Source organism: Saccopteryx leptura, chromosome 3 (assembly GCF_036850995.1).
Source record: "Saccopteryx leptura isolate mSacLep1 chromosome 3, mSacLep1_pri_phased_curated, whole genome shotgun sequence".
NCBI classification, from domain to species: Eukaryota; Metazoa; Chordata; class Mammalia; order Chiroptera; family Emballonuridae; genus Saccopteryx; species Saccopteryx leptura.
Window position 1 is genome coordinate 274,157,791 of NC_089505.1, and position 13,574 is coordinate 274,171,364.

Consider the following 13,574-nt stretch of genomic DNA (forward strand, 5'->3'; position numbering starts at 1 on the left):
AGCTCAGCTGCTGTTGATTTTATAATGGGGAAAATTGCCTGGAAGCCATGCTTGGTGAAGAGGAAAACCCATCTCAGCGTTGCATTCCCAAACAGCCATCTATCATTTTGATCTTGTCTAACACAAGTCACTATTTTAGTCCAGCAGCATAAACCAGACATATTTTACTGGTGCAGTGTAAGTTTTTCAGGATCTGCCTCATGACTCTTTTTAGGCCTGTGACATTTATTCAGAGAGCATTACATTTGCTCTGCAGAGTCACTTTTAAGATTCAAAGCCGCCAAAATGGACCCATGCTTTACACAGATGGTTGGAAGCTCCCCTGAGTCTCTCTGTGTTTAGAGTGGGGCTGGTGCTGGGCAGAGGGTAACTGCTTCCAGTTCTCCAGACTTTTCTTAGATCCTCCCGGAGTTTCAATAAGACATGCATCTCAGGGGCAAGAACTTGAGCCCACTCTCAGCTGCTTCCTGACCACCCCTTCCAGGGCGGGGCATGACCGCCTCATCTCTTGGCAGTCCCGAGCATGTGAGTCCTGGGTGATGCTGTTGGTTCGCACTTGGTTGCTTCCTGTGTGCTTTTGGTCTCTTTTCAGACTGGATCACAACTATCTTAAGTCAACAAAGCTTTCTCCTGTTTCTTTTGCTGAAGACACCTCTAAATCCACTCTAAGCTTTGCTGAAGGGCGGGTAACTAGAGGTAACCAGCTGTCCTGGTTTGTCCCAATGTGATTATTAAAACAACCTCCTTTCACTCTCAAAGGAATTCCTTCTTTGTACAATGTATTACCCTAATGAGAGCAGTCATCTCTGGATATTCCTAACCAAACTCATCAAATCCCCTTCCCTCATTCCCCAAACTGCTGCGTGACCCTGTGATCCCTGTCTAGAAGGATGGCCCTCCAGCACCAGCTGCCTGAGTTAAGAGTCTCCTTCCTGACCCCCAACTCCATGTCTGAAGCAGTTTTCAAGTCCTGCCTCTTCAGCCTCCAAAATGTCTCTCAAATGTATCCCCTATTCTCTGTTGCACTGGTGCTGTCATTTAAGGTGGGGTGGGGTTGGGGTACCACAAATTCAGCCCTGTCTGTTTCAGGCGAGTGATTGAACGAAGAGGGATAGGAATAAACATTACCCCTCTTGATCCATCCTTTGTTTTCCCACACTTGATAGAGGTTTGGGTTCAGTAAATATTTTGTTTTCCTCTTGATTCTCCATATGTTGGGGGTGGGGGCATGAGAGCAGTGATGAATGATACTGACACTCCACCAGAGTGACCGTGAGCACCAGGCAGGAGTGAGGACAGTGGTGAATCTGAGCATGCGTTCCTCACCGGGGACCGGCTGCCACTTCTCAGCCCACCCAGGTGACTGTTGTTCTGTAGGAGTGTGGCCCCAAGAGTGCCAGATCTTATGATTTTTCCAAAGAAGTTGAAATCAGGATGATTTTGATGTGAAATCCCCCAATTCATAAATGACAGTTTAAAATTTTTGTGTAGGCCAAATAAAACATCTGCAACTACTTTTGACCCATAGGCTCTTGGTTTTTAGCCTCTGATTTTGATCCTCACCACCCCGTGCCTAGACTGCTGCAGTAGGCTTGGTTATACTCACCCCTTCATCCAGCCTCTGAAACCAGTTCTGATCACTTAAGAGCTCTGTCTGGAGAGGTCTTTGCTGTCTACAGAACAGCATACACATTTTACTATTACACTGCTCACAAAAATTAAGGGATATTTCAAAATGAATATGAAGCTATAAAATATCTCCTAATTTTTGTGAGCAGTATTTTATGATGATGATGATGATGATGATGTGAGAAGATAGACTCCCACATGCGCCCCAACCTGGATCCACCCAACAGTCCCCAGCTGGGGCCGATGCTTGGACCAGCCGAGCCACTGTCTGTGAGAGGGGAAGAGAGAGAGAGAAGGGGTAGAGGGTGGGGAAGAGAAGCAGATAATCACTTCTCATATGTGCCCTGACCGGGGATGGAACCCAGGATATTGGCACACTGGGCTGACATTCTATCCACTGAGCCAACAGGCCGGGGCCATCACATTTTGTGGTGTTGAATTTAGAACCCTTCTCAGTCTGACCCAACCACCCCTCCTATCACCCTGCACACACACCCTGGTGTGCTCTTGTCACACACAACTATCTGTTGTCCCCTGAGAAATCCCAATATTTTCTTTTAATTAATAGCTCTTTAGAACAAATTTTAGGTTTACAGAAACATTGAGCAGATAGTACAGATTGTTCCCTTTCCTCGCAGCCCCCTCAGCTCGGTTTTCTCCTATCAGTAGCATCTTGCATTAGAGTGGTATGTTTGTTACAATTAACATACTGATATTGACACATTATTATTAACTAAAGTCCATAGTTTGCATTAGGCTTACTGTTTTTGTTGGGAATACCAATATTTTAGTACCCTTTAAATATTTTGTTTGTTTGTTTCTCTGTTTGTATATTTTTTTCTCTCAATTTTGGCAATATTATTTTCAAGGCAAAATATGATTATCACTCTTTCTGCAAAGCCTTCTCTGACTGTTTATTTCTGGATGGGGGCTGGAAGGGAGGGAACAATCGGAAAAAAGAAGAGAAGTAACTGTTTTCAGGGGCCTAGTATGTGCCAAGTAGTGTATGTTCTTTTAAATCTCTCTGTAATGCTATAATATAGCTGTTATTTTACCATGAGGAAACAGGTTAAGTAAGTTGCCCAAAGCCCACTAATAGTAACTGGGTTTACACCCACGTCCCCTGGCTCCAAAGTTTGTGTTCCTCCCATTCTCTGCCACAGGGCTGCATCCTCACCACCAGTCTAGCCTCCCTGCTTTCCCCACTAGATAAGAAATCCACAGAAGTGAGGATTACGGTGTTACTCAGCTCGGTGTCTCCACTCCCAGGAAGGGGTTGGCACGCATAGCACCTTCCCCAAACCCAGGGGCATGTGTCCTAAAGGCAGAGCTAATACGGGTAGAGGCACCGAGTATTGACATCACTTCAGCAAGTGGTTGTTGAATTCCTGCTGTGACTGCACGTGCTGAAGGAGGAGGTACAGAGGAATGGGGGAAAGCGATGGGGATGCTGCTCTGCAGGTTCCACGCCCGCCCAGGCAGGTCAGGGAAGCTCGAGCCTTTCTGTTTACCCATGACTCGAGTGTAAGCTGCAGGAGAGCAGGGACTCATCCTCTGCCGTAACTCCTGGGACACTCCCTGGTAGTCACAGTTGTTTAATAAATATTTGTGGACTAAATGTTAGAATCCTACTGCAAATTTGGGACACCAACAATGACGGGACACTTCTCACAGTTTTCATGTGCGTTCAGTTGGTCACCATCCTCAGGTCTGGCAGCGTGGGTTTCCCGTGTTCGGTTCAGGGCAGCCGTGTATTACAGGCTGTTTGCAAATTATCCCAGGCCTGGGCTTGACCACACCTTTGGTTCTCCGTTCCTGGTGAATAACCAGGATCACAATTGTTGTGCGGTTTGTACTCAAGGTGACAGAATTGATGGATCCACAGGCTGATTTTCATAAACCAGAGCTACCAAGCGTTTCAAAACAGTCTTGTTTTTGCCAAGTAAGGTGAGCAAATATAGGACTAAGTTTAAACATCCATCAGGAGTTATTTTTGAAGTGATTGCTTCTAAATGAGAGGCATTTGAAAATCTCACAGCTTTCTTTACAAGTAAATTCCACAGTCATGTATTTTGCTGGTGTCTGCTGATTAATTACGATCCTGTGACACCATGAAAAGCCCTGGTGGTTGGTTTTGTGCAGCTGCAGAGAAAAAGCAAAGCGAGGCTTGGTGACATTGCCAACTCTTTCAGGCTAGCGGGGATTCAGGCAGAGGGAGGTATTTTTTTTTCACTCTGGCAGTCACCACATAAGAACAGAAGCCCCAGCCAGACCCATTTCTCCAGACTTCACGACGAGTGGTTTGGGTCCCTGTGGGGGTGTGGTGAAGTAGTGATATTTGATCTGTTGCTTCTGAAATAACAGATCCATTATTAGAGAAAGCATTTTCAGTTTCCACCTCGGGACCTGTGTGCATTCTCCTGTACAGTTACTCTTGTTGGAAAAAAAAATAGTGGTTACATACAGTCAATTAATCACAATTTAATTTGTTTCTCTAAACTAAAGGTGGTCAGCAGATACTTGTTGTCGATAATTGCAGGTGTCTGACCCAGGAAGACCTGCCGACTCCGACCTGTTTAGGGTCTGATGACTCTAGGTCTCTGTAATCTTGGCCTCTTGCTTTTCCTCTTGACTCCCTTCCTCATGTAACTCTCAATTATGCCCTTCATTGACAGGAGAGAAAAACGGTAAAAATTGAATCTCTTTTTTTTTTTCCTTAATCTTTTTATTGAATTTTAGAGAAAGGGGAGGGAAGAGAGAGAAACATCAATTTGTTGTTCCACTTATTTATGCACTCATTGGTTGATTCTTATATGTGACCTGACCAGGAATCGAACCTGCAACCTTGGTGTAACGGTTTGATGCTCTGAGCTAGTTGGCAAGGCCAAAAAATTGAATCTTATTGCTTAGAAAGAATCATCTGCAGCTAGGTGAGGGATACAATAAGGGAAAGAAAATAAACTGGTTATTAAAACAGACTTTCAAATTTCTTGATGTGTTTATCTACACTTACCTCCTCTCCTTGATTCAGATAAGGGCGACAGAAGGATTTCTTTGACATCCATCTTTCTCCTTGGCACTAGCTAAGGTCAGAGGATCTCATTTACGCCCTTGTCCACTTTCTTTCTCTGCTACAGGTTTGTGTTCCTCACAAAGGCCTTGTTGATGTCATATCTGAGTGTGAATCCAAGACACCCGTGGGTGCATGCACACTCCCACACTGCCTATGCCCTGTGTCTGCTGGCACTGTGGCCTTCATTCTAAATATAGGCAGCTAGAAATTCAACAGGGTTTGTCTTCCTCTGCTTAATTCTAACAGATAATGTCATGTAAGAGTAAGAAAGTAGGGTGTGTCTGCAGAGCTTCCTCCACTCCTAACATCTCAGCAAAGATCTGCTTTAAAATCTAAATAGTTTGTAAACATCACTGTCCAGTGTTTGCAAAGGCAAGCATCATTGTGGCCTCTTTCTTTTAGCCAAGCCTGTTTGGATAAACCCAGACATGTAAACCAGTTTAGACTCTCAGACTTGGACTTTAAAAGATACATTTTTTTTTATATGAGACTGATAACATAGAGAAAGATGCCCATCTCTTTGCTAAAATCAATTTATAAGTTATTTGTAACTAATAAGCTCTTGTATCAAATAACCGTCTAGTCACAGAATAGTCACCTTTATTTGAAATTGTGTAAGGAACCCAGAGGACAGGTACATAGGTTTTTTGCCACTTGCTGCATCCTCCAAAACCAACATGCTTTTTTCAAAGAAGCCAGAGCCACATTCTACAGGTGTCTGTTTTCTTTTAGGGGAATATTTTAAGGAAACCTAAAAGGGAAGAACTTACATTTAGAAAAAATATGTTTTCACAGCAGATATTGATTTCTCTCTCTCTTTCTCTCTCTCTTTTTTGTTTAGGTTTTTCATTTGTTACAAGCCTTCTCAGACTCCAAATGCAGAATGAATACATACTATCAGCAGGAGCTAGCTGACGTTGCTGTTTGTACCAAAGCCAAACTCTGGCTGGCCAAGAGGTATGTTAAAACCCCTCCTGAGCAAGGAGTTATCAGGAGTTAGGAATACATTGGAGAATTGCTGTTTCTGGTTGTGGGAGTTTTAAACATCATTGGTGTAAGTTTTCTAAACTTATGGGAGTATTTATATTTTTAGAACTTGGAGTCGTGGTAAAGAAAGAAAAATATTTTCCTGACATTTTTTCTAAAGCTGTTGTGTAACTGGGGGCCTGTTATATGACTTTTTATCTGTCCACCAATCAGTTTATTTTCATCAATACCTGCTATGTGCCCAACCCTCTGTTGGATATTATAACAATGAAAGGCAATAATGAATGAAATTGTGTGGTACAAACTCTTAGGTGCCGTGGCAACTTAGAGATTAGAGATTGGTATGAGACTTGAGCAGACACTGAGGGACAGACGGGGTGTGAATAAGAAGACGCGGACGTTGCCATTTTGTGTAGTTAGCATAGTAGCTTGAATAAGCAAGGCAAAGAAGGGTGGATCCATATATTTTTCATCCATGCTGTTGTTAGTTAATTCTAGAACTTAGAATGTTTTCTGTGTGAAAGATGGAGTTAAAAGAATTCTCATTTACTACCTATGAAATTGTCTCAGTAACACTGTGTTCAGAACCCATGTCACAGGGCTCTGACAGAGGTAGGAGAGTGTTATTGCAAGCAAACCCACCTCACCCCCATGTAAGTTTCAGCAGAGTAGGTCTAGTAGAGGACCACGTGCTGCCACATTCCATGCTGTAGTATGTTATGTTTGATTAAGAATCGAGAGAGGGCCTGACCTGTGGTGGTGCAGTGGATAAAGCATTGACCTGGAACGCTGAGGTCGCCGGTTTGAAACCCTGCACTTGTCCAGTCAAGGCACATAAGGGAGTTGATGCTTTCTGCTCCTCTCTCTCTCTCTCTCTCTCTCTCTCTCCTCTCTAAAATGAATAAAATTTAAAAAATAAAAATTAAAATAAAAATTGAAAAAAAAAAGAATCTCTCTAAGAGAAGTGCCTGGACTACTGCTCGGGCTCCATGGGAGGCAATCACTGAGGTGGAGTAAAGGTAAGATGCATTCATTGCCTTACCAGGTGGTGGCACAGCAAGTAGAGCATCGGTTTGAGACACTGAGGACCCAGGTTCATAACCCTGAGGTTGCTGGCGTGAGCATGGGCTCATCCAGCTTGAGTGCAGGGTTGCCAGCTTGAGCATGGGATCATAGACATAACCCCATGATTGCTAGCTTGAGCCCAAGCTCACTAGCTTGAAGCCCAAGGTCACTGGCTTGAGCCCAAGGTCGCTGGCTTCAGCAAGGTGTCACTGGCTCAGCTGTAGCCCCTCGATCAAGGCACATATGAGAAAGCAAGCAATGAACAACTAAAGTGCCACAACTATGAGTTGATGCTTCTCATCTCTCTCCCTTCCTGTCTGTCTGTCCTTGTCTGTCTGTCTGTCTCTCTCTCACACAAGAAAAAAAAGAATCAATATATTGATTGTCTAACATAGCAGCTCCTTTTTTATTTTATTTTTCTTAAATATGTTTTTTTGGGCTTCCCACCTTATATAGCAACACAAGTGATGGGCAGTATGAGGCCTGCACCTCAGTACTTCAACAAAGTATCATTGAGCACAGGCTGCACATTAGCCTTTGTGTTAGAGGCAGGAGTGCTAGTCCTGGCTTCTAGGAGTTCACATCTAGGAATGAGAAAGATGTGTAAATAAGTTTTCATCCAGTATAGTAAGTGTATGTAGTAATACAGAAGTAGCCCAGAGGAGTTGCAGAGGCCTAACATTGCACCCTTCCAGAGATGAGTAGACATTTTGCTAAGTGGCCGGGGCAGGGAGGGGCATTCCAGGCTCAGGTAATGTCATTGGCAAAGACATGGTGGTATGAAATGGATAGTGAGTGTGGAGTACTCTAAAGAGCTCGTCTGGTATAAGTATAAGGCGCATGTGGCAGAAAATGAGATAGAAGAAATACTTGGGTCACAACATGGAAAATCCTAAAGGAAACCTTTAAGTGAAAGGGAGCCAGTAAAGAATTTCTCAACACAAGCTTATGTTCCTCCATGTTTTTCTAAGCACCTATAGCTTTGGACAGGGATATTGATGGGGAAATTCTTCAGTGTCTGAAATGTCCAAAAAGTGATGGTTAACCTCTCATTTTTAGTCCAATTTTTGTTCTCTTCTATTTAAAGAGTAGGAATTGATTGACCATAAACCACTTCCATGAGCCTAGTATCGTTTGCCTTCTGTGCGGCTTTTAGATAACTTCTCCCAGATGCTTTTTTCAGGACAGGGAACTGTAATCGTATTTGTGCTCTTATGTGTTTACCAATCTGTAAGCCAGATCCTCCAGCTATTATTTCTAGGTTATCAGGAAGTCAGGGCTGTCTAGAAACCATGCTATTGAAACCCCTGCTTCCAGCCTGGACATGTCCAGGATAGAACACTGAACCTTCTGTTCTTAAAGTTCTATATGAAAGGAGTTTCTGCCCCCTGAGCTTGCTACCCTTTCATGGGTTTTATAGAAATTCATCATCCACTGGCTTCATGAGCCCATTCCTTCTGTTTGGATGTGAAGGAGGAGAGAGCGGCAGGCCAGCCATCTGAGTGGACTGTGTTGTGCAATGGCTGAAGATGGATGACAGTGCTGCCGTAAGCCTCCTCTTCAGCTGGCCTCTTTTAACCTTCCCTGTGGTTCCTATTGCAATTTTCTACTCGGGCTTTTCATCATCACCCCCACCCACCTTCTCTGATTTTTCTTCATGACTTTCCAGCCCTAGAAAACAAAGGCATGAATCACTGCAATTCACTGTGTTTCCACCTTCCTTGTTGAGAGTCCAGGAAAGCCACTTTTTATGTTTCCAATACAGTCAACACTTTATTATCCAAGTGTGAACTTTATGCTTCGTGGGTGGTCTGTGATGGTTCCTAACACCAGGCTTCCTCTTACTACCAAACACACTTTTACCATATTAGTCAGGATGTGCTTAGAGCCTAAAATAAAGTTTAGGAGGAAAACACATTGCCAGACACAATGCATTTCAAAGCCATGGATCAGTTTTTCTGTATTATTCACAACATTGGCACAATGACCTTGAGGTTCCCGAATAAGGAAGTATAGAACTGGACATAAGTGATGAAGCTTTGGTCTGTCACCTGCCTGCGCTGTCCCTGAGGTCCTCTGAGAGTGTTGCTATAGGAGGTATTTGTCTGCAGTAACTGCTTCTTGCTCACTTGAGTGCATTCTGGCTCCTAGTGGGCCCTTCTCAAAGCCAACCCATTTTACATTGTCACCTGCCTTTCTCGTGAAAGATGTTACAATGCACAGTATTCCAGATTCCAGTGCTGAAGAGACTCCTTTATCTCCCTAATGATTTACACATGAAAGAGGAAGAAATGTTCCTTTGTGCCTACTAAGGACTTTCTGTATCTTTTGATTATAAGCTATGAAACATTAATGTTATTGCAAAAAAAACCCAAAAACCTATTGGTTTATAGCACCAACACCTTTTTCCCTCTACAGTTTATTTGATCATTAGCCTGAGTTCATTCAATCCAATAAGTACCAAAACATTAGTGTGGGTATCATTTATTTGTCCCTTTTATTCCAAAAGAAGGTTTCTTTTTTTAAGTTCATTGAAACCATTGCATACCCAATTTACTTTTTAAAATTTTGACCTTGAAATTAGGGCACGTAAAATAAAGACTTTTGTCATATATTTGTGTTTTGACTTTGCAAGATTAATAGGGATTTATATGAGGTGATTAAGCAATAGCCATGGAGTTGTTGGGGAATTTTTGGTGATGAATGGCCAGCTGGCAGCATGGCCCGAGCGGAGGACTGGGCTTCTGCTCTTACAGGCCGCTTTTCATTCCAAGATGTCAAAGCCTTTATAGAAATCAGCTCATTAATCCTTCAAGTCCCTTCCTTCCCCTTTTTCCTCCATTCCTCCCTCCTCAATCCAGTTTACTGTCTCTCTCATGGTGTGAAGGCAGTTTACCAACTATTGAAGGAAAACTAAGCTGACCCAGGCCCGAAACGGAGTGAGAATGAGGTCAGCTGCTGTCCTGGACAGGCCGGCCGCGGGCACCCACGGGAGAAGAGTGGGCGGGCCCCTGACTGTGGCCCTGTCTGCTGTGCTGACTGCTGCGGGCTCAGCCCCACTATCCCAGCCGATCACCAGCTCTGCCTGAGTAGGAAGGACCTTTACAAGCCCTGTCAAATAGGGCTAAGAGGAGAAAAAATTTATTTACTTTGAGAAAATTATTATTATATCAGGTTTCAATTTTTTTAGAAATCAGTTTGGTTATCTAGTATCTCCTTTGGTTATAAGAAGAAAAAAATAAGTATGTGTTTGTGTGTGTGTGTGTGTGCGCACGCGCTTTTCTTTGGTAAATGTGGTGAACTAAATAGACTTCAGACTATACAATGGATGATATGATGACCAGGAAGAAAAAGTGTCCTACTAAACTTTTTCAGTTTTTTTTATTGTCAGTGTGGTATATGCTTACAGAAAATTAGTCAAGTATAAAATTTAGAAGAGAAGAGAATGTGAGTCTAATCTTACCAACATCCAGTGGAAACCACTATTATATTGATAAACAGTTTTATTTTGTAGTCACTTCATTTTTTTCCTATTCATTTTTTTTATGTAGTTGAGGTTATACAATATAAGTTATATGTTACAAGTTATAGCTTGTTTTTTTCACTTAACAGTATCGTGAAAGCATTTGCTATTATTATAAAAAAATTCTATAAAGCATAGCTACTATGGCAAAGTATACCATTTCCTCAAAAAATTAGAAATACAATTAACGTGATCTAGCAATTATACTTATATATATATTTAAATTTATTCACTCACTTGTTTTCATTTATTTATTTATTTATTTTGCTAGAGTGCAGGTGATTTATTTTTTTAATTGAATTTATTGGGTGGCACCTGTTAATTTAAATTAACTACTGGGTGTATATTTAAATAAATGCAGAATCTCAAAGAGATATTTGCACGTTCATGTTAATAACTGTATTATTCACAATAGGCAAAAGGTAGAAGTAACCAAGTGTCCATTGATGGATGAATGGATAAACAAAATGTGACATATATATGAACAATGGAATATTATGCAGCCTTAAAAAGGAAACTCTAACACATGCTACAACATGTTTATTTAACACAGTTAAAAAAATTTGTACCCTCTGAGGTCTGTATTCCTCTTAGCTTATCATTGTCCTAACTTTTTATAACTGTTTCTTTGTTTTTCTTCCTAGTTTTACCAATGTGCATTTCTAAAAATAAATGCTTTTTCCTGTTTTTGACTTAGAAAAAAACAGTCTTTGAAAATATCACTTGCTAAAGGTAACGCTGTCAGTCATTACGTGTACTAACCATTACTCCACTGCTGGCCCTTGAGTTTGTTTTCCATTTCTTATGTCATAAATAACATTCCAGTGAAAATCTTTGTGACTGGATGTGTGTGATTGTGGGGTTTTGCCTTTGGTTTGATGTCCCAACAGTAGAATAAGTTAATCACAAGGATATGAAAAATTTTAAGGGCCTTGATATACACTGCCATATTGATTACTTCACCTCTGCTCCCTCCCAGCGCCTCTGTCCTGTGGTTACCTGCTCAGCTCCCGCAGAGCAAGGAGTCTGTCACTCTTAGTATTGGCACTTATCAAGTACCGGATTGGCGGATGGCTGCATATTGGAATCATCTGGAATGGTTTTTGAACCTACTGATGCCAGGTCCAATCTCCAGAATTTCTGATTTTTTAGTTTAGGGTATAGTCCAGGCATTGATATTTTAAAAACTCTCCAGGAGCTTCTAAATGCATTTGCATTTGAGAACTGCTGATGTTTTCTTGTGCATTCTTTTGTCTCTCACCATCCTGAGGGAGAAGGTCAAGGATGAGTGTTGAGTAAAATAGCAGTCGTGTTAGAAGGCACTTATGTTTATCTTCTGAGGCCAATGATTCACTCGAGAAAGATGGGTTGACTGTTTCTCTAGCCTGCAACCCAAAGATGTAGCTATTAAAACTTTAGTTCCACAGATATGCCATTGTGAGGGGCCATACTGTTGTTTCATACATGGGTGAATTCCTGAGGTTCGGTACTTAAAAACTACCATAGCAAGTTATTTCAATTGCTCTCAAAAGTGCCATTTAAACCTGATGTTCTCGTGTGCTTGATTTGTCCTAGAAGTTCAGGGCCCATTTTCATTTTTTGAGGTGATGTTTAAATAGAATAGACCATACTTATATTGAGCCCCACTATATTAAATACTGCAGCTACTGGATTAAAACCATTACTTCAGTATAGCAAGGGCAACAAAAGAGAGTCTTGTCAAATAGAATCACAGACCTAGAACTTGAGTACTGAAAGAATGTTGAAGTTTATTGTCCATTCCCATCGTCATGTAAATGGGAAAGTGCAGCCCAGAGAGGTTGGCGGATTTGTCTATTTTCACACAACTGACCGGGGTCAGATTCTGCCTGATAGCAGCTGGCATTTTTTGAGAACCTAGCTCCCTGCTCCTTATTGGGCTTTTTCTGCTGGACCACATCTCCTCAGTCTGTCCAAACAGTGTTTTGATGTGAAGGCATTGAATGGCAGTAACTTAAGCATTCTTTAGAGCAGTGCATCTTAGACAATGATGTGCACATGAATCACCTGGGGTCTCCAAAAATGAAGACTCTTAGTCAGGCTGGGGTGGGGCCTGAGATCCTACATTTCCGATTAGTTCCCTGGTGATTCCGGTGCTGCTAGTCTGGGGACAAAGTACGTCTTCCCAAGGCCGAGGGCCAGAGTACCAGGCACTGTGATCATCCAGCCCCCTCTTGGAAATACTCTCACCTCACATCCTCATTCTCAAGGGTTGGTACTGAAGCTTGAAGCCACAGGATGGGGCTGAGGCTACTGCAGGAGTCACCCCAGAATCCTTTCCCCGTCCACCTGGAGTGACCTGCACTGAGGGGCCGCATGGCCCTGGCGCTCTCCTGGGAGTCCACACTCCCTCGCCTGGGCAGCCATCCCAGCAGCCTCAGTGCCTGCGCTAGGATCAATGCTTTGTTGGCATGCAGTGAGTAGTTATCATTTTGAAAAATAACAGTCTGATATTCTGGTGAGAAAAACAGGCTCTCAGTAAGGTCCCAAGGTCACAAGAAAAGCAACCTTGGGAAATAAATGTTTGAATAAAACAATGCTGATGGTGAGGAACCGTTGGTGGAGGGAGCTCATGTTTATTAAAGACCTACTCCTTGTACTAGACTGAATGATTTGTTACCCCAAGTTACTTCTTATTTGCAAAAATTATGAACTATATGACCCATCTCCTTTCCTGTACAGCTGAGGGACCTCAGTGCTCTGGACACTCCCGGGTCACCCGCACAAGCTCCTCCTCGACCCTTCCACTGCCCAGAACCTACCCTTCCAGTCACTTCTGCAGGTCCTTCCCTGTCCAACCCTTCCCCATGCCCTCATCCGTTCTCCCCACTTTCTCTCTTACTGAATGGTCCCCACTAAGCTGAGAGGAATGCTCCTTGAGGTCCCGTGGCCCTGTGGATTTCAATGTGTGAGGAAAATATGCTTCCAGAGACAAAGCTAGGCCGGCTTTTGTGTGGCAATCGCTGTTCTTCCCCAGGGGGGGGTCTGTGGCCAGCTACAGAAGTTCTGGTTTAGGATTCTGTTTTGCTTTACAGCTGAAGACAGCATTTATTTTCTAACCACCAGATTTATTCACACAAGGACGGCGCTTCCCAGGCAGGAATATTGGGGGTGAGATCTGATTCCATTTTCCCACTGTCCCTTAGCCCTTCCCAAATCCCTCATGTCTCTTGGACTTGTCCCCTCCCAAAGGAAGAGGTCTTCTTTCGTAACTACTGTACTTGAAATAGAGCCCTCAGTCCTTTGCCACAGCTGCAG

General features: G+C 42.7%; 1 protein-coding gene across 2 annotated transcripts in view; it reads left to right on the forward strand.

Moving 5' to 3' along the window:
* THADA (THADA armadillo repeat containing) overlaps positions 1–13,574 on the forward strand; it is a 355,537-nt gene that overhangs the window by 246,485 nt on the left and 95,478 nt on the right. For both annotated transcript variants that reach the window (XM_066378390.1, XM_066378391.1), the window contains exon 30: positions 5,544–5,659. In XM_066378390.1, coding sequence (XP_066234487.1) covers positions 5,544–5,659 — 116 coding nt within the window. The remainder of the gene's footprint in view (positions 1–5,543; positions 5,660–13,574) is intronic.